Genomic DNA, 20,111 nt, shown 5'->3' with positions numbered 1-20,111 from the left:
ATGTTCTATAAGCATTGCGAAGATCCTTGAATATTGGTTTTCCCAATGTTTAAGGAGATTTGCTAGGTCTCTTTTCACATGATATCTTTGATGATATAAGAGATGTTTGATCCATGAAGTTGAGACCTTTTCCTAAACGCATGTGCATACATCAAACATAGTCTTGACCTAATAAACTTAATTTTTTATTGGTTCTAATAGTAGTTTCCCACCAGACACACTTCCTTGTCGTGGAATCAGATAGTTAGAGGAAATATCGTCAAATAGCTATCAACAATGATTCATCTATCCTTAAGTTATCAGGCTAGGAAAATAACTTTATCTCTTAAGTTGAGTATTTTAACTACTTCAAATATTGTTAATTATTGTGTTTTTACGTGTTTGAGAGATTGAACTAAAAATGCATAAAAATATAGCATACCAACAAAATATATATGTAAACACTAGTTATGTTGGCCAAAACGATGTGACTTAATGAATTTAGTCTTCTAAACTATGTACGCAAGTGAGGCGTGAGTTTTTTTTTGTTACTGGAGTAAGTGACGCCCCACGTGTGCCTTGATTCTCCAGTGTCCCAATTTGTTTTCGGTTATTCTTATCCACACATGCCCTGCTCGCTCAGAATATGATTCCTTGCTCTTTTCTTTTTTGGTTAGTGGGACTATAAACATGAAATATGAATAAATTTTCCAATTGACAAATCTTATTGAATTTTGATTGATTATAACACTTTCACTATTGTTTGAAGCCTCAATAAACTCGAGAAAGATTTGTCTAGCTTACACTCAACTGCATTTATACTCCCTTAAACTTTCAATCGACGGAATAAACATCATATGACAATATTTTGTCTTGTTATCTTGTGATTTCGTCTAGTATATTATTAATTTTTCTATGTAAACACTCAATTTTCTTAAATAGATGCTCATTGATCATTAGGTTTTTAATGAAATATATTATAAACTCTATATAGAGTAAGTGCCTTATAACATGACCAAAAATATCCAGAAATTTTAGAAACCACGTGCAATAGAAAATTTAAAAGAAATAATAATTTTGTTTCCTTTATTGCCCTCGTCTCTTAATCATACGTGTCCTCGTGACCTCATATAAATGATCTACTAACCAAGTAACCTCAGGCTAAAATGGTAATCACAGGTTTAACTATCATACATACATTCAGATAGACTTATCCTTTCATGATATCTACCACTTCTTTGTCTTACAAATTTCATCCACTCAATCATAATATCTTCTGTTCAACCAGAAAAAATAAACGATCACTGCATATACATATCTTCACTTAATTAATCAACATTATTCTCTCTCTTTCTCCTTCTTCTAGATTCTTCCATCATCAACAACAACAACAATCATGGCTGCTGCAGTAACAGCCGCAGTCTCCTTGCCATACTCCAACTCCACTTCTCTTCCGATCAGGACATCTATTGTTGCACCAGAGAGACTTGTCTTCAAAAAGGTACGTTTCATATTGTTCCATAATCATTTACATGCATTGATCCAATTCAGATTGCAAATTCAATGCATGTGATTATTAACTGTTGGTGTCTGACACTGATTTGAGACATGTTTTTGAGGATGTGATTATGATCTGAGGTGGTTGTTTGTTTCTTAGGTTTCATTGAACAATGTTTCTATAAGTGGTAGGGTGGGTACCATCAGAGCTCAGGTTACTACTGAGGCACCTGTTAAGGTAGTAAAGCATTCAAAGAAACAAGATGAAGGTATTGTTGTGAACAAGTTCAAACCCAAGGAACCATACGTTGGGAGGGTTCTTCTCAACACAAAGATCACTGGTGATGATGCACCTGGTGAAACTTGGCACATGGTTTTCAGCACTGAGGGTTTGTGTTCTCATACATTTTATCTCTATTATTACCTTTACATTCACTACTCATAATAACAAGATTTAGGGTTGTTAGAGAGATAATTAGTTAGTAATAATTAGCTAATAGTTTCAGGGCCGTCTTAAGTTTTCAGAGACTCTGTGTAAGTTTATCATGATTTAACTGTGAATACAAATAAGGGCCCTTTTTAGTCTGCGTTTAATTGTCACAAATTTTGGATCCTGTGTGTTAGTCCGTCTTGCACGCCCTTAAACATGACCCTAAATAGCTTGTTAGTAATTAGTAACTAACTTACTTTCTATAAGCATGCATTCTTATTGACTAACTGCTCATTAATTACATCTATAAAATAGTGGTTGTATTGTGATCCTTGATATTGTTGAGAACTGCAGCCATTTACAAATGATGTAGAATCAATCGCGGTTACAAAAGCATAAAGAAATTTAATGCTGTGGCCCAAATGTGGTTGCAGGCTTCTTTTTAAGAAAACTGTGATTCATAAGTTATAACATGAATTGCTGTCAAAATACTAATTTAGTTTCTATCTTAAAAGCCTAATATTTGTATTATTACAGGAGAGGTTCCTTACAGAGAAGGACAATCAATTGGGATAGTTCCAGATGGTATTGACAAGAATGGAAAGCCTCACAAGCTGAGATTGTATTCAATTGCTAGCAGTGCCATTGGTGATTTTGGAGACTCCAAAACTGTGAGTAGAATCTTCAAAACAAGTATATGCTAAGTTGATAACACATCTTTTGTATGGATAGCAGTTTAACCTGATCTGATGTGATTCCTTAATACAGGTTTCTCTATGTGTGAAGCGTCTCGTGTACACAAACGATGCTGGAGAAGTTGTTAAGGGAGTTTGCTCAAATTTCTTGTGTAAGGATGAATGCTTTTACTTCTGCATTTGAGGATTCTAAAAGATGATTTGTTTTGTATATACATATATCAGTCGTTGATGTTCTAATTCCACTTTATTCAGGTGATTTGAGGCCCGGATCAGAAGTAAAGATTACTGGACCAGTTGGTAAAGAAATGCTTATGCCAAAAGATCCTAATGCCACTGTCATCATGGTATGCTACTTAATCATCTCGTCTAATTTGAAATGAGAAAAAGTTAATATCTGTGCCCTTTCTCTAGTCATGATTATTGTTTTGGTTTTCTCAGTTGATCTTTAAAATTTTCTATGTAGTTGGGAACTGGAACTGGAATCGCCCCATTTCGCTCATTTTTATGGAAAATGTTCTTTGAGAAGCACGAAGATTACCAGGTAAGTCAAGAGTTTGGAAGCAAAGGAAATCACTATCGTGTGATCGATGCTACCAGAAAATCCACAACCATATTCACTCTATTTTATTGCAACTACATGAACCTAAAAGTTTAGTACTATAAAAGATGTTTTTTGTGCCAACCATATTAACCGAGTTTTTGGACTTTTTGCATATATGAAATTTGTAGTTCAATGGTTTGGCATGGCTCTTCCTAGGTGTCCCCACAAGCAGCTCACTTCTTTATAAAGAGGTGAGATGAACCAAACTTTTCTCGTTGCTTACGAGATTCGGCTATGTGTTCTGTAATTGGAAGGTTTATACTAATTTAATTGTATGTCACAGGAATTCGAAAAGATGAAGGAGAAAGCACCTGAGAACTTCAGGCTTGACTTTGCTGTGAGCAGAGAACAAGTAAACGATAAAGGCGAGAAAATGTACATCCAAACCAGAATGGCTCAATATGCAGAAGAGTTATGGGAGTTACTGAAGAAAGACAACACTTTTGTTTACATGTGTGGACTGAAAGGAATGGAAAAGGGAATCGATGACATAATGGTGTCACTCGCTGCCAAAGACGGTAAGAAGCATTTTGAATTTTCATCTTAGGAATCTGAGAAACTACTAACATAACAACTAATATACTAACATTAGTATATCGTTTTTACTATTGGATTCATAGAAACTGTAGTCATTATGTTTGTTATGTGCTGTAGGTATCGATTGGATCGAGTACAAGAGAACGTTGAAGAAGGCGGAGCAATGGAATGTTGAAGTGTATTAATTTCTTTTCACTTGCATTGCATTGATAACAAGTTCCACTTTGTGCAGCATCTTATCTATATCACCCTCTTGTATTCTGTAGATAGATTACATTACAACCTTGTAATTTTGGTATGACAAAAAATTATACCTTGCTTGTGAACAATATTGTTTACGGAATCGTTGCAAGAAATAATTTTGAGGATCATGCAGTATAGATGAAACCGACTTTATGAGTTTCCTGAAATTTAATTGTGAATATTCGATATCTAGTAAGAGTCATATAAATGAGATAAGATCTGAAAATGAAGATCAAATCAATGCTTTAACTATTTGCTTATGAGCAGGACAGGAGTGAGATTTACAAAACAACCAACCAAAAACTAAATATGCTATTGGTGCAATTCTTTAAACTCTTTAAACTCTGTTGGAACATTATGTATATATTCCAATATAGAAAGATGAATTGAAAAAATTCATTAAGTCAAGTCTCACATTGTATGTTAGTTGGAAAAATTCCTTAGTCCCACATTGCCTAGATTAGAAATCTTGGCTAGTTTACTTCATTATATAAGGAAGTCATTTGTTTCATTCCAAAACACACCAAAAATATATTTTGAGTTTTTTCTTCCTCATTCTCATAACTCTGCGTCTTTCGAATTGTTGAAGCGCCAATTTCTCCCCCTTTCTTTCTACTCGTTGAATTTTCTGAGTACTTTCTTAAATTCTCCTTAGAGAATAATGTTAATTTCTCCTCATTTGAGTTGAGAAATTATCAAGTATCATTTTTTCTTGGATTCTCTTTAGAGAATTATTGAAATTTCTCTTGGTTTGAGAAATTACTACGACTGGCTGTTATACTAGATACTAAGATGGTATGTATATCATATTTGAATGGTCTTAGTACCATCTGAGAGTGTATTTCTAGACCGATTATCTACCGTGCAAGTAGTAATCGTATAGTATAGAACTGGGCTGTTTTATCCTGGAGGCGTCGTGGTTATTAAGAGCTGTTTTGCAAAATTTTACCAATCCGCGACTCGACCCGGTAATTTCTTCGGTGGCAAACTTTTTAGAACCGTGATCCAACAATTTTAAGACGTTTCGAATTGCCATGGCTACTGAAGAAATTATTGGTACTTCTGCGGATACTTTCTTTGAAAAACTGTTGATGTTTGAGAAATGTCACTTCAAATGTTAGCAAAACAAATGATGATTTTCTTCTTAATGTTGAAAAATATAGCTAACATTCTGACCGAGGACATTTTGTTGCTCCTTCTGGATCAACCAAACGAACTAACTGTAAGAATCTGAGCATTCAAAAGGAACATGTAATAGTGTTGAAGTTGAATTTGTTGCACAGGTTAAAGCGAACAATTTACAGCTTAGGAAAGAAATCACCTTATAGAAATAATGATTATAACATTCTGAATGGAATCACAAATGATCTGTATGACTATTACAGTAACTGTGATACTTCAAAATATGTTTAAGAGGCTCTGAAAAACAAGTATGACATTGAAGAAGCTGGAGAACAAAAGAATGATTTTAGCAACTACGTGAGGTATCAGATGGTAGTTGAAAGATCCATAGAAACTCAAAGTCACGAACTTCAAAAGATTGCTCATAAGGTATGTATTTATAAGCAATTAGTATTTCTTTTATTATTGACAAACTGCCCCTAGTTTGAAAGTTTTTAAGAATTATGTTTTCTTACAAAATAAAATAGTTTTACTTAGAGACTGATTATTCTCATTAAAGAAGAATATCAGAGACATGATTAAATAGAAAAGTCTTGGTTGTTTTAAATAACAAAAAGAAATTCGGTGTGGTTCTGAAGCCATATGGCAAATCATTAAAGAATTAGAACCGCAATATTGTGAACCGAATTAAGAATGGGAACCCTTCTATGGCCCTAGTTGCTCCAACTAGATAACAACCACCACCTCAAAGAAATGACGTTGTTTTCCTTTAGTTTCAACTGTGGAAAACTAAGTCATATGGCTAAGAGATGTAACATGTAATGCTTGAACTTGGGGTAGCCCGTAATGCACGAGTTAACCTGGCTAATGGAAAATTTATTCATATGATCATTGAAATCAACATGGTTGATAGATTTGATGGTTGGTGGATAAACACAGGCGTCTTTCGTCGTGTTTGTTATGATCGTGTTATGTTTAAAACATACACGAATACTAAAGATAAGAAAGTGTTGTTGGGTGATGCCCACACCACTAATGTTGTCGATATTGGAGAAGTGGAACATGGTCCACCTATGAAAAAACTTTAATCTTGAAGAATGTCATGTATACTTCTGATATTATAAAGAATCATGTTTATGTTTTTTCTTCTTCTTCTTCTAAATAAGAAAAGATTTAGTCAGTTTATTGGGGTAGATTTGTACACCATCATCACAAAGAATGATATTTTTGTGAATGAAATTGATAAGTTTAAAAACTTTGTAAAGATTTTGAAAATGATTTAGTAAGAACTTGTAGTGATAGGTAAATTGTATGATTCTAGTTTATTTAATTATTTTTATAAACAACATGGAATTGTACATGAAACGACTGCTCCATACTCTCCTGAAATGAATGGTAAAGCAGAAAGAAAGAATAGAACTCTTATTGAACTTGTTGTTGCAATTATGATGAATTCTGGTGCTGCACCTCACTAGTGGGGGGAAATTTTATTGACTGTTTGTTATGTCCTGAATAGAGTTCCCAAGTCAAAGATTAATATATCTCCTTATGATATATTAAAGAAAATACAACCAATCTTGTCTTATTTGAAAACTTGGGGATGTCTGACTTATGTCAGAAATCCGGATCCGAAACGAGTTAAACTCGCTAGTAGAGCATATGGATATGTATTCATTATATATGCAGCAAACAGTAAGGCATATAGGTTTTATGACCTAAATGCAAAAGCGATCATAGAATCAAATGATGTTGATCTCTATGAATACGAATTTCCCTTCAAATTGAGAAATAGTGGGGGCACTCAATCGAGTCACATTCTTGTGATAAGAAGCACAGAAAGCAGCAAAAATATAGAAATATAACTTCGACGAAGTAAAAGAGTAAGAGTCTATAAAGACTATGGGCCTGGTTGTGCGGCTCATAATGTAGAAGAAGATCCAATAAATCTTCAAGAAGCTTTGTCATCTCTGGATGCAGACTTTTGGCAAGAAGCTATTAATGATGAGATAGATTCTCTGGAGTCTAACAAGACCTGACACTTATTAGACTTGCCTCCTGGATGCAAACCTATCGGTTGTAAATGGATTTTGAAAAAGAAACTAAAACCCGATGGAACTATTGATAAATACAAGGCTCGCCTTGTAGCCAAGGGTTTTAGACAAAGAGAAAATGTAGATTTCTTCGATACCTTCTCTCCAGTCACTAGAATTACATCCATTAGGGTACTTATTTCAATTGATGCTATTTATAATTTAATAGTACACCAAATGGATGTTAAAACTGCTTTTTTTAAATGGTGATTAGAAGAAGAAATCTATATGGAACAACCAACAAGGTTTGTGATCCATGGACAAGAAAACAAGGTCTGTAAGGTAGATAAGTCTCTGTATGGATTAAAGCAATCTCCTAAACAATGGCATGAAAAGTTTGATAACTTAATGATATCTGTAGCGGTAAAAATGTGACTCGAGCGTTATCGCGCGCTCGAAGTACAACAGAGTCGCCACCGAACTTTATTTATTCCAAAAAGGAAAGGGAAAATATCGATAAAACCCACGAATAAAAAAAACGGATAAGATGGTCATCGCAACCAAATTAGGGTTCGGGAGTCGGTTAAGCGAGGGGAAGGTGTTAGCACCCCTCACTTCCATCGTACTCGATGGGACCCATTTAGTTATTCTTGTGATCGATTGTTAGCTTATATCTACTTGCGTTCTTTATTAGGTTGGAAAGAAGGAAGGAACAAAAAAGGTTTTTTTTATTATTGTGCTCGCCAAGACATTTGTATCTTGTGCCTACGTATTCCCTAGTGCAATGGGAAAGTCAGAGCAATCGTAGTTCGGGGTAAACTACGGAAATTTGTTGGTTGGTTTTAGCGAGAGGTACTCGATCGCATTCAAACAATACTATGCGCACATGGGTAAAAGAATGTTTGCATCATTACAAGAATGGATGACTAAATCATAGTTAAAACAAGATTTTGGCCATCATCACATTCGAGTGGAAAACGTTCGATCTTCACATGTGGAAGTATAATTGCATTTGAATTTTGACTAAGTGTCTCGTTTATTAAAAAGTTTTTAAAATTAAAAGGTGTGAATAAATTGAAGTTTATTGTTAAGAGAAATCAAATATTTAAACAAAGGCTTAACGGCCATCGCCTAAATGCTTGAAAGAGAAAATTGTACAAGTACGTACAACCCCCTCGTAGGTGATAGGATAGATTCGCCCTTGGGCGAGAAAAGAGATGATTTGATGAATCGAAATTGTTTTGTAAAAGGCGAGATGAATTAGGTTTGAATGATCTTTTATGGAATTCAAGCGTTTCAAACAAAAGCTTAACGGCCATCGCCTAAACGCTTGAAAGAGCATTAGCTAAATCGAGCTTTATGAAGTCTTTAACGGAGTCTACGCGCTTAAACAATGGCTTAACGGCCATCGCCTAATTGCTTAAAGAACAACTTGTACAAGTACGTACAAACCCTTCTTCATTATCCATTATAAACTAAAATGATTTGATTAAAAGGAAGTGTTTTGTAAAAAAGAAAGGTGAATTAAATCGAATTTTATGGAGCCTTTAATGGAATCCAAGTATTCGAATAAAAGCTTAACGGCCATCACCCAAATACTTTTAGGACAACTCGTACAAGTACGTGCGAACCCTCCTTAATTCATCCATTAAAACTCAAAATTCGATTCGATTAAAAAGGTATTTTTTGAATCATTTTGAAATATTTTTTATAAGAAACCTAAACATATATCTAAAGAAAAAAGTGATCATTTAATAAATCAAGTAAATTAAAATAAAAAATAAACATATTTTTTGTTGTTTTTTTATGAAAAGAAATTTATCATTTTTCTTATATCAAAAAAAGAAAAAGATATTTATAGAATAAAAGAAAAAAGTAAAAAAAAATATATGGGGCCGCTGGGGGGTGTAAAACTAGTATAAGGTCTGGCCCATAAAAGAAAAAGAAATAGCTGCAAACAAGAATATAGGTGGATCATCGGGCTGGACCGACCCGGATCCGAGTCCTCACCTCTGATCCAAATCAGAATTGGGAAAATAAGAAACCCTGAATCCATTAAGAGGCGCCGTATCAACACCAACAGTTCCTCTCTCGTTACAACAACAACAACAACACGCGAGGAAGACAGAAAAGAAAAAGAGAACTCTCATCTCTCTCGATCATTCTCTCGGTCTCGATCTCACGCTTCTCTCGCGATGCGTTCCCGGTTCAAACTCAAACACTAACAAACACATCAAAAGGAAACCTAATCCCAAATAACCCAATACCCCATGATTTCACTATATTCAGTGATTACAAAAACATGGTGAAAGAAACAGACAAATGGAAATGCATGAAGCTAATGAAGAAAAATTCGAAAAAAACCGGTATGTTCTCTTCTGATTTCACCTTCGTCCTCTTCTTCTTGTGACGTGCATGTTTGCGATTGATTGTGCTTGCTGCGTGATGTTGTATTTTCTGCGTGTTGCAGTATGTTGTTCTTGCTGTGAGGTCGTGAGGTTAGGGAGGATGAAGAGATAGTGGAGCAGAAGCGTGGCAGATTTTTGTTGATTTCTCTGTACATTTTTGTTTGACTTAGTGTAATGGCAAAAATAAATAAAATGGGCTTTACAAAAGAAAACAAGTTTGGGCCTTAAGCAAGAATGGACAATAGGCCCAAACTAGGAATACATCAAAACCTTCTTATTATTTTTTGTATTAAACATTTTTTAGAAAAGTTAATAAAAATGGGAGAATAAATCTAAATTAAGAAATACAATAACACCAATTAGACTAACGATTAAAACACATATTTTTACTTTTATATTTTTTCAAATGTAAAGACATAAATCTAAATGAAATTAATGAAGTTTTTTTATTTTTGAAGTAGAAATTAAAAGGATGAATAAAACCGGGAAATATGCAACAAATGCGACAATTTGAATGCAAACGAAATACGAACGCAACATGATCATATGAATGAAATTTGTAGGTCAAAAATTGGGGTGCGACAATATCGAATAGGTATAAAGTGAATGAAAGTGACAAATGCGTTTATTACAAACTTGAGAATCGCATTTACACTATCATATGTCTATATGTAGACTATTTACTCATATTTGGATCAAACATTCAGACCATTAATGATGTGAAATCATTGTTGAGTAACAACTTTGATATGAAAGATCACGAGATTCTTGGTATAAAGATCATGAGACCCGTGCAAGGAATTTCTTAGGATCAATCACACTATGTGTAGAAGATCTTAAAGAAATATAAATACTTTGATTATAAACCTGTGTGCACACCATATGATCCAAGTGTGAAATTGTTTAAGAACACTTGTGAAAGTGTAAGACAAACAGAGTATGCGAGCATCATTGGCAGCCTTAGATATGCCACTGATTGTATTAGACCCGACATTGTATATGTCGTAAGATTGTTATGCATATTTACGAGTAGACCGAGTAACGAGCACTGACAAGCTATTGAGCGATTCATGAGGTACCTTAAAAGGACCATAGATCTCGGCCTACATTATCAAAAATTTCCTGTTGTACTTGAAGGATACAATGATGCAAATTAGAATACCTTGTCAGGTGATTCTAAAGCTACTAGTGGCTATGTATTCAACATAGTTGGAGGAGCTATATCTTGGAAATCAAAGAAACAGACTATCCTGGCTCAGTCCACGATGGGGTATGAAATGATAGCATTAGCAAATGCTAGTGAAGAAGCAAGTTGGTTAAGATGTTTGCTAGCTGAGATTCCCTTATGGGAAAAACCTATGCCAGTTGTGTTGATCCACTGCAATAGTACTGCGGCTATTGTAAAAATTGAGAATCGTTATTATAATGGTAAAAGACGTCAAATAAGAAGAAAGCAGAACGCCTTTAGAGATTGTATCTCTAAAGGAGCTGTAAGAGTGGATCATGTACGCACTGATGAAAACTTAGCACATCCTTTGACGAAAGGATTAGCTAGAGAGAACGTCCATAATACATCTAAAAAGATGGGACTAATGCCTATACAGAAATGAGTTGCTCATGATGGTAACCCGACCTAAATGACTGGAGATCCCAAGAAATAGGTTCAATGGGTAATAACAAGTTGTGAGTAATATGAGGCGATCATGCTAGAGTAAATAAAAGAAGCATGAATCCTGAAGTAATAAGAGGATGAGATAATATAAACTCTTAATGAGATCTATACTCTGTATGAGGGAGTACCTAGGCTACAGGAGTACTCTTGATAGACTCACCTCTGTGATTGTGGAACTGAGGCCGGTTCCTATAGAATTTCGAGGCAGAATTCCTAGAGCCTTCACTAAACCGGGATACACGTGCAGGGCCATTAAAAGCACGGGCTATTAAGAATACACCTTAAGAAAAGGTTGTGTGCGGGTCTGATGTCTGAGATAGAGTTCAAGATAATAGTGTCACTCTTGTTGAATCGGAATCCTACTTGCTACGCAAAGGTTCAAGTCGTAGACACCTTTGCTTATGCACAATCTTAGAAACGTTTGACGTTATTCCTAAAACACTTTTTTAAATTCAAGTGGGGGATTGTTGGAACATTATGTATATATTCCAATATAGAAAGATGAATTGAAAAAATTCATTAAGTCAAGTCCCACATTGTATGTTAGTTGGAAAAATTCCTTAGTCCCACATTGCCTAGATTAGAAATCTTGGCTAGTTTACTTCATTATATAAGGAAGTCATTTGTTTCATTCCAAAACACACCAAAAACTTATTTTGAGTTTTTCCTTCCTCATTCTCATAACTCTGCGTCTTTCGAATTGTCGAAGCGCCAATTTCTCCCCCTTTCTTTCTACTCGTTGAATTTTCTGAGTACTTTCTTGAATTCTCCTTAGAGAATAATGTTAATTTCTCCTCATTTGAGTTGAGAAATTATCAAGTATAATTTTTTCTTGGATTCTCTTTAGAGAATTATTGAAATTTCTCTTGGTTTGAGAAATTACTACGACTGGCTGTTATACCAGATACTAAGATGGTATGTATATCATATTTGAATGGTCTTAGTACCATCTGAGGGTGTATTTCTAGACCGATTATCTACCGTGCAAGTAGTAATCGTATAGTATAGAACTGGGCTGTTTTATCCTGGAGGCGTCGTGGTTATTAAGAGCTGTTTTGCATAATTTGGGCAGTACCGCGAAACGTCTTAAAGAAAGCGTACCAATCCGCGACTCGACCCGGTAATTTCTTCGGTGGCAAACTTTTTAGAACCGTGATCCAACAAACTCTTATGCTCGGTGCATTTGACCCGACACAATAGAAAATCATTCTGCCACTAGACCGAGACATGCCTTAAGATTTAAACACCACAGTGCGAAGTCACCCTTAATCAACTTTGATTTTATCTTAAGCCTTTTCCAAGAGTAAACTTTTGCTTCCTGTATCACCTTCATAATATGAATTTCTTCATTTCTGAAGATTTTATGGTTCCTAGACTTCCATATGCACCAAATACATGCGAACCACAACACAAGAGGCTTTAGCGACGTCGATTTTCCACCACCCAGTAGATTTTCAAACTGACTCATGTGCGGCCAATCATCATTATGCAGAACCGATGATAAGCCTAGCCAATTGCAAATGCTACTCCAAACACCTGCAAAACAGTTACATTCGAAAAACAGATGTGATACCGACTCCTCACTACCACACCCTCCTACGCAACTAGCCTGACCCTGCAACCCTATGCCCGTTTTAGCTATATTGTCTATTATAGTGATTTTTTCTGATCCAGCCTCCAAACCAAACAAGATACTTTTGATGGAATCGCTCTATTCCAAATTTTTGACCATGGATACCTAAACTCGCCAGAGCCTGCAGGAAATAAACTCTTGCACACATCCTTCACAGAATATTCACTTGCATCTTCGAGCCTTCCTAAGTCCAAAGAACACAAATCTTTCCACCAACTTGAGCTTCCTCTTTCCCCTTGTATCAAGACCTCTGCGTTCAACCCGTATCTTTTTACTAAAGCCGAGAACCAAATTCCCCTTTTTCTACTCTAACTTTCCATTTCCATTTTACCAATAACGCCGAATTGAAAATCCCTAACCTTCTAATTCCCACCCCCTTCTTTGATTGGCCTACAAACCTTATCCCACTTGACCTAATTGATCTTCCTCTCTAACTCGCAACCCCCCCTAAAAATTGTTTAAAGATAGATTATAATTTAAGAATAATACATGTCGGAGCCTTAAAGAAGGAGAGGAAGTAAACTGGGATCGCATATAATACTGATTTCATAATTACTATTCGACCTCCACTGGAAAGATGTTTATTCTTCCAACCAGATAACCTTGATTTCACTATATTTATCACATGTGACCAAGTTTCCATCCTCTTTGGATTTGCACCAATAGGTAAACCGAGGTACAAGATAGGGAGAGAACTGATACCACAGTTTAAAACATTTGCAACCTTCATTAACCAACTTTGAGATACATTGACACCCACGAGCAAACTCTTGTGAAAATTAATTTTCAGCCCGGACATCGACTCGAACAAAAGACTCACCCCCTTGATGCATCGAATATTTGACCACGATTTCTCACATATAATCATTGTATCATCTACGTATTGCAGGTGGGAAAACCTCTCATTTCCTTCATCAAATTTGTATCCTTGGAATTTCCCCATATCTATTGCCTTTTCCCACATCACATTGAACGCTTCAGCAATGATTAGGAACAGAAACGGGGAGAGCGGGTCTTCTTGTCTAAGGCCTAAACCCATCTTAAACTCATTCGCTGGACTTCCATTTATCAATACCGATATCGACGAAGAGCTTAAGCACTCTAAAATCAATTTACGCCATATTAGAGGGAAGCCCATTTTTTCCATTACATATACAAGAAAGTTCCAATCTACGCAATCATACGCCTTTTCAAAATCAACCTTGAATAGAACCACTCCCTTCTTCTTTTTTCTTGCCTCGTCAACAATTTTGTTTGACACTAGGATCCCATCCAATATCCGCCTGCCAGTAATAAAAGATGATTGCGTATCTGCAATGATATTGCTAATCACATTTTTCAGCCTATTCACCAGAACCTTGGATATTACCTTATAAATGCAGCCAACAAGCGATATTGGCCAAAAAAATCACTTTTGACCAATTTCCAAAATTCCTTTATAAACCCGAAATTGACTTCGTTCGGCCCAGGACTTTTTGAGCTTTCACATTCCCAAACCGCACAATGAACTTCCTCTTCCGAAAAATCCACGGATTAAGCACATCGTATCAATTTCCTCCAGTTTTTTAAATTCATGTTATCCAGACGGATACTCCCCCTGCCCTCGAAAATGGTTTTGAAGTGTTCATGAATTGCTTTCTTTATCCCATCTACTTCCTTCACCAATATTCCTTCCACTTCTATGGTCTGAATTTCGTTCTCTTTCCGTCTCTTGTTAATGCAACCATAAAAATATTTCGAATTTGCATCTCCTTCCTTCAACCACCTATTCCTTGATCTTTGGCATTGGATGCTACATTTAAGACTCGATAATTTGTGTAGATCTGTCGAAACTTCTCGTATCCGAGTCTCCTCTATTGGAGACAGAATTTCAGTTTCGTTTTTTAATTCCAAAATATGTCACAAACAGTAACTTTGTCCTCACAAGCTCTGAAACTTGAAATGTATTGGTTATCACCCAAAAGTTTCAAAAGGTGTTGCATTTCCGACCTCTGACCTATTTTAGCAGTGTTAAGATTGTATGTTCATTGTATACCTGCTTGATATATGAAACACTATCTGGTCTTTTTCGCTTCAAATCGGTAATTATGTTTCTTGGCGTAACTTTGACTATCGATAATTCTGAAATAGAATCCTTCTCTATGCGATTTAGCCAACACACAATCGGATGCCCGTGTAGCTTGGTTTCCAATGCGTGATTATGAAATCCGCAAACAACGCTAAAACACCATAAACCATAAACCCTACAAGATACGCGCAACTTAAACGGACACACACACTTTCTTGATTCTGTGTCATCATGTTTTAACTTCTGATTTGTTGGAACATACTTCCCACTCCTCTCGCATTTCATCACAAAAAATGCTTGCCTTCTTATACTGTCATTGTCGGACCTTGCTATCACAACGCCAAATCCAAGTTTACTAGCTTCATTTCGGACCCACTCTAGAAAATGTTCACGACAAGTGAAAGTCATTTCATTTGTAAATTATGGTCGAACATCCACCGCAACGACAATCTTTTTAATATCGTTAATAGGCTCTTTAGATTTAGCATCTACGTTGACCTCTTCCGGAAATTTTAACTCATCTCTGACAATGTTGTCAGAATTCACTATACCTAACAAATGCACAAAATATACATGCTGTCAAAACTGTTTTTTTAATTCTATAACAAACCTTATTTCGGAAATGCACTTCCAAAATATGTTTGGTGGATTTTTTTAAGTGCATTTCTGAACTAACGCAGTTTCTTTACCCACAAATCAGCACCAATGCAATGAAATAAGAGATGGAATGAGACAACTTTACCTCAAATTGTAGCTTTCTATGCTCTCTTTGCTATGATGAACCAAATGAAACTTGATTTGGAGACGAAAAATTTATTGAAAATGGTTGAGGTTTTGGAGAGGGTTTGTATTTTGTTTGGAATAAAATGAATGAAATAGTGAAGGAGGGAAAAAAGTATATGAAAGTTTTTTTCGGATATGCATATCTGAAAAAACACCTGACATTTTAAATCCAATGTTTAAATGGAAAAATGGATGGTTTGCGTCTATGAAATAGTTGATATAGGCTATTTCAGATATGCATATCCGAAATCAGTGAAAATGTGATAAGGGTGCCTTCGGATATGCATATCCGAAGGGTATTTTAGGAATATTATGGGTGTTTTCCATCCTATATGGGTGCATAAAGAAATTTCCTTAGGCCACATTCTACCCCACTCTTCTAAAGCCCATTGATCTCCTTTTTGTCCGTCTTTGTGAAAATAACTATTACTCTTAAGCATTCAGATCTTTGGGGTCTTTGGGGTCATGTTGACAGTACCGACCCGACTCCTAACAAAACTATCCACAATAAGGCACATGTCAAATGAGGGGCAAAAGATGCAAATGTTATAGCACGCGTCATTGACTCTGTTGATCCTAATATTTTCCTCAAATTCTAACTATTCACCGCTTCATGACAATGACTAAGATGTGGAAATATATGAGGAAAATCTATAGCCAGAACAATCGTGCTTGCAGGTTCCAATTTAAACATGAAATTTATGTTTTCAACAAGAAAATCTTTCAACTTATTATTCTCATTTCCTGGATCTTTAGGTTGAATATAAGGGACAAATTACAGTCCAAACAGTTTATGAGAAACAAGACTAGACCAATTTCCTATGAAATTGATATCTGTTTTGAGGGTATTCAAGCTAACCTCATGAATAGAGCTATTGTCCATTCCTTGGATGTGTTAAAAATTTGGGTAAAAGTAAATGGATCCTAGTCTGAATGTGAATGAAATCACTTTCCTTAAAAGTATTTCAAACACTCACTTTATTGTCTTAGAATTGGAAAGAAAGGATAATTCAGCCTATTAATCGAATCTGCACAAGACTAGTGAAGAACTCGAATTTGCAAAGAAGAGTGTCTGGAATAATGAAGAGGAAGAGTGTCTGAAATAATGAAGAGGATGAATGTTTGATTGTTTTTTTTTTTTGAAATTTTGAATAATGTATTTATAGGCCATGCATGTGTTGTTTTTTAAGTTTGTAACTCTTGATGAAACAACAATTTTCAGCATATGTTTGCAATGGTTCGCGTATAGATACATTATGCACCATTTCATGAAGGGTTGCATATTTAGAATTTGAAATTCAAACTTTCAACAACAACCAAAAAATCAAGAGCAATAGTTAAAATCAAGCCGCAGAATATCAGGCGAAGGTCGACCGCCGGAGCGCCGCAGGCGCCGTCTTATTAACGTCGTGAATAGGCTGATTGCTCCGATGCTTCATGCCTAAGTGTTCAAGTGTCGGATACAAGTCCCCACTAGCGCCTCTACACTCACGCCCTCTGACCCGGAGCCGGTGTCACCATCGGCGAAAGTTTGTATTGTTGAGACAAGTGGCATAATACTTGCGACCACCACACCAGTCCATGTGACACTTTATCCTATTTTGTTTTGTTGAGTTCAATGCTTCAAGGTCTTTATAAATGCTCTTAAAGTTAGCTACACTTTTATGTGGGACTATTTGCAATCCATTTATTGTCACTAACTCAATAGCTCTGTTTTATCATAATGTAACATACCCATGGCATTAATTGTTCATTGATTTCCAACAATCCCCCACTTGTTTTAATAATGAAAAATCTAATTCCAAAAAATGAAGTATAAAGAGTCTTAATACAGTTAGGTATATTTCGATTTAAAACTTATCCTTGTTGAAACTACTGTTTTTACCACTTCAGTTGGCGTAATCGATTACGCCTGTTACTGTAACCGGTTACGAACCCGTGAAACAGAGTCACTGTAGGTGTTGCGTTTACGTAACCGGTTACGCTGTCTGCCGTAACCGGTTACACTGAAGCCCAACTGTTTTTCTGTTTTGTTTTTGGGTGCTTAAATTCATTCCAATCATTTTGTAACATGTACTACATAAGGAGCTCACTACTCCTATTTTGTGGTTAATGCCAATTCACTATCTCACCCTCAATTACTCTCTCTCTATTATTTTCTTTTCATTCTCTAATCTTCATCTTCTTCAATTCACTATTTTCTCCATTAAAGAAACCTTAATTTGATTTGTATGTTCCAACATTTGGCATCAAGAGCACTGGTTCTGATCCGATTCCGCTGCAACAATGAGTACCAATGATCGAATCCCGTCCAATTTACCGATTCTTGATTCGAAGAATTACGACAAGTGGTCTAAACAAATGAAGGTCTTGTTTGGATATCAAGAAGTTCTCGATATCGTCAACAATGGTGTCACACCTCTTGGGGCTGAACCTACAGCTGCACATCAAGCCACTTTCAGGGAAGAGAAGAAGAAAGATTACAAAGCTCTCTTCTTGATACACTCTTGTATCGATGGTGATAATTTCGCAAAGGTCGGTGATTGCGAGTCCGCGAAGCAAGCTTGGTTAATTCTTGAGAAAGCATATGCTGGGGCTGCGAAGGCGAAGGTTGTGAGGTTACAAACTCACAAGAGGCAATTCGAGTTAACGCAAATGGAAGAGAAGGAAATGATCAACGATTATGTGACGCGCATTACGCGTTTGGTAAATCAAATTAAGTCGTGTGGGGAAACTATCTTGGAGCATAATGTTGTGTCAAAGATCTTACGTTCGTTAACGTCAAGATTCGACAACATTGTAGTTGCTATTGAAGAGTCGAAGGACCTTACGTCGCTGAGCAAGGATGAGCTTCAAAGTTCCCTAGAAGCACATGAACAAAGAATGGACGAGAGAGGAAGCGATAAGGCAAAGGCGGAGTTAGCTTTGCAAGTTCGTTTCAATGAAAGGAGTAAAGGTTCGAAAGGGAAATGGCCTTCGAAAGGGAAGCAAGGCGATGGTGAATCTAAACATTCGAAGGGACAAAAGGGTGAGAGCAGCAACTCAAATGGTTATGGTGATCGAAGCAACGCGAGAGGTGGAAAACCAAGAGACATGAGCAAAGTACAATGCTGGAAATGTAAGAAACTTGGGCATTTTCAATCAAAGTGTGGTGCTAAACAGCTTGAAACTAAAGGGGATGAAGCCAAGGTTGCTAGGCAAGAGGTGGATGATGAAGCCACACTCTTAATGATGATTACCGATGAGTGCGACGGCATGACAGAGGTGCTGGACAGCAGCTGCAAGTCACGGGACAGCAGCTGCAGCAGTGCAGAAAAAGCGACAGTTTTGAGTTCGGAACAAAATGTGATGATTTCGGTTCGTGATGGAACTCAAGGCAAAGAGGAGTGGTACTTAGACTCCGGATGTTCAACGCATATGACAGGAAGAAGAGATTGGTTTGTGCAAATCAATCAAGTGGCGAAAAACAAAGTGAAGTTTGCGGACGATTCCACTCTCATGGCCGAAGGTGTCAGTGATGTGTTGATCGAGAAAAAGGATGGTGGACATTCTATGATCAAGGATGTGCTATATGTTCCAGGTATTAAGTGTAATCTTTTGAGTATTGGTCAATTGCTCGAAAAAGGTTACAACATACGGTTGGAAGATAAGATCTTGCGGGTTGTTGATGCTAGTGGTGTGTTGATCCTAAAGGCTCCCATGGCTACCAATAGGACTTTCAAAGTTGAGCTGAAAGTATTGGAGCATAGGTGCTTAGCTACAGCTGCAAGTAGAGAGGAGTGGTTATGGCATTATCGTCTCGGTCACTTGAATTTTCGTGATCTCAAAGCGTTGCAACAAGAAGGTATGGTTACCGGGCTGCCACACATTAACGTTCCAGCTGAGTTGTGTGAAGAATGTGTGAAAGGAAAGCAACACAAAGGAAGTTTTAGCAAGGATGCGGGTCATAGGACCAATGCACACCTTGAGGTGGTGTATTCCGATGTTTGTGGACCTATGCAAGTAGACACATTTGGTGGCAATCGATATTTTGTCACGTTCATTGACGATTTTAGTAGAAAGTTGTGGACTTACGTCATCAAGAGAAAGGATGAGGTGTTTGATGTATTCAAGAGGTTTAAGTCCATGGCGGAGAGGCAATGCGGTCACAAGTTGAAAGTTCTCAAAACAGACGGTGGAGGTGAGTATACCTCGGTTGCGTTTGGGAAGTATTGTGATGATGAGGGTATAGTGCGTGAGGTTGTACCACCTTATACGCCGCAGCAAAATGGTATTGCCGAGAGGAAAAATCGCTCGATTATGAACATGGTTCGAAGCATGTTAAGCGGTAAAAATCTACCGAAGGAACTATGGGGAGAAGCGGTCTCTACAGCCACATACTTATTGAATCGTTGTCCTACAAAGAAGCTT

The 20,111-nt window shown here is 36.6% G+C and overlaps 1 protein-coding gene across 1 annotated transcript; it reads left to right on the top strand.

The window, feature by feature from the left end:
* Positions 1-1,221: 1,221 nt before the first annotated feature.
* On the top strand, positions 1,222-4,152 carry LOC131652025 (ferredoxin--NADP reductase, leaf isozyme, chloroplastic). Its single transcript, XM_058921790.1, has 9 exons — positions 1,222-1,480; positions 1,637-1,865; positions 2,444-2,577; positions 2,675-2,753; positions 2,857-2,948; positions 3,068-3,145; positions 3,334-3,396; positions 3,489-3,723; positions 3,860-4,152. Exons 1-9 carry the CDS (start codon positions 1,376-1,378, stop codon positions 3,925-3,927), a joined length of 1,083 nt encoding a protein of 360 aa, XP_058777773.1. The 5' UTR covers positions 1,222-1,375; the 3' UTR covers positions 3,928-4,152.
* The last annotated feature ends 15,959 nt before the right edge of the window (positions 4,153-20,111 follow it).

This window comes from Vicia villosa, linkage group LG2 (genome assembly GCF_029867415.1).
Source record: "Vicia villosa cultivar HV-30 ecotype Madison, WI linkage group LG2, Vvil1.0, whole genome shotgun sequence".
Classification (NCBI taxonomy): domain Eukaryota; kingdom Viridiplantae; phylum Streptophyta; class Magnoliopsida; order Fabales; family Fabaceae; genus Vicia; species Vicia villosa.
Note: the sequence above shows the minus strand (reverse complement) of the source record. Positions and strands in the feature narration are given on the sequence as shown.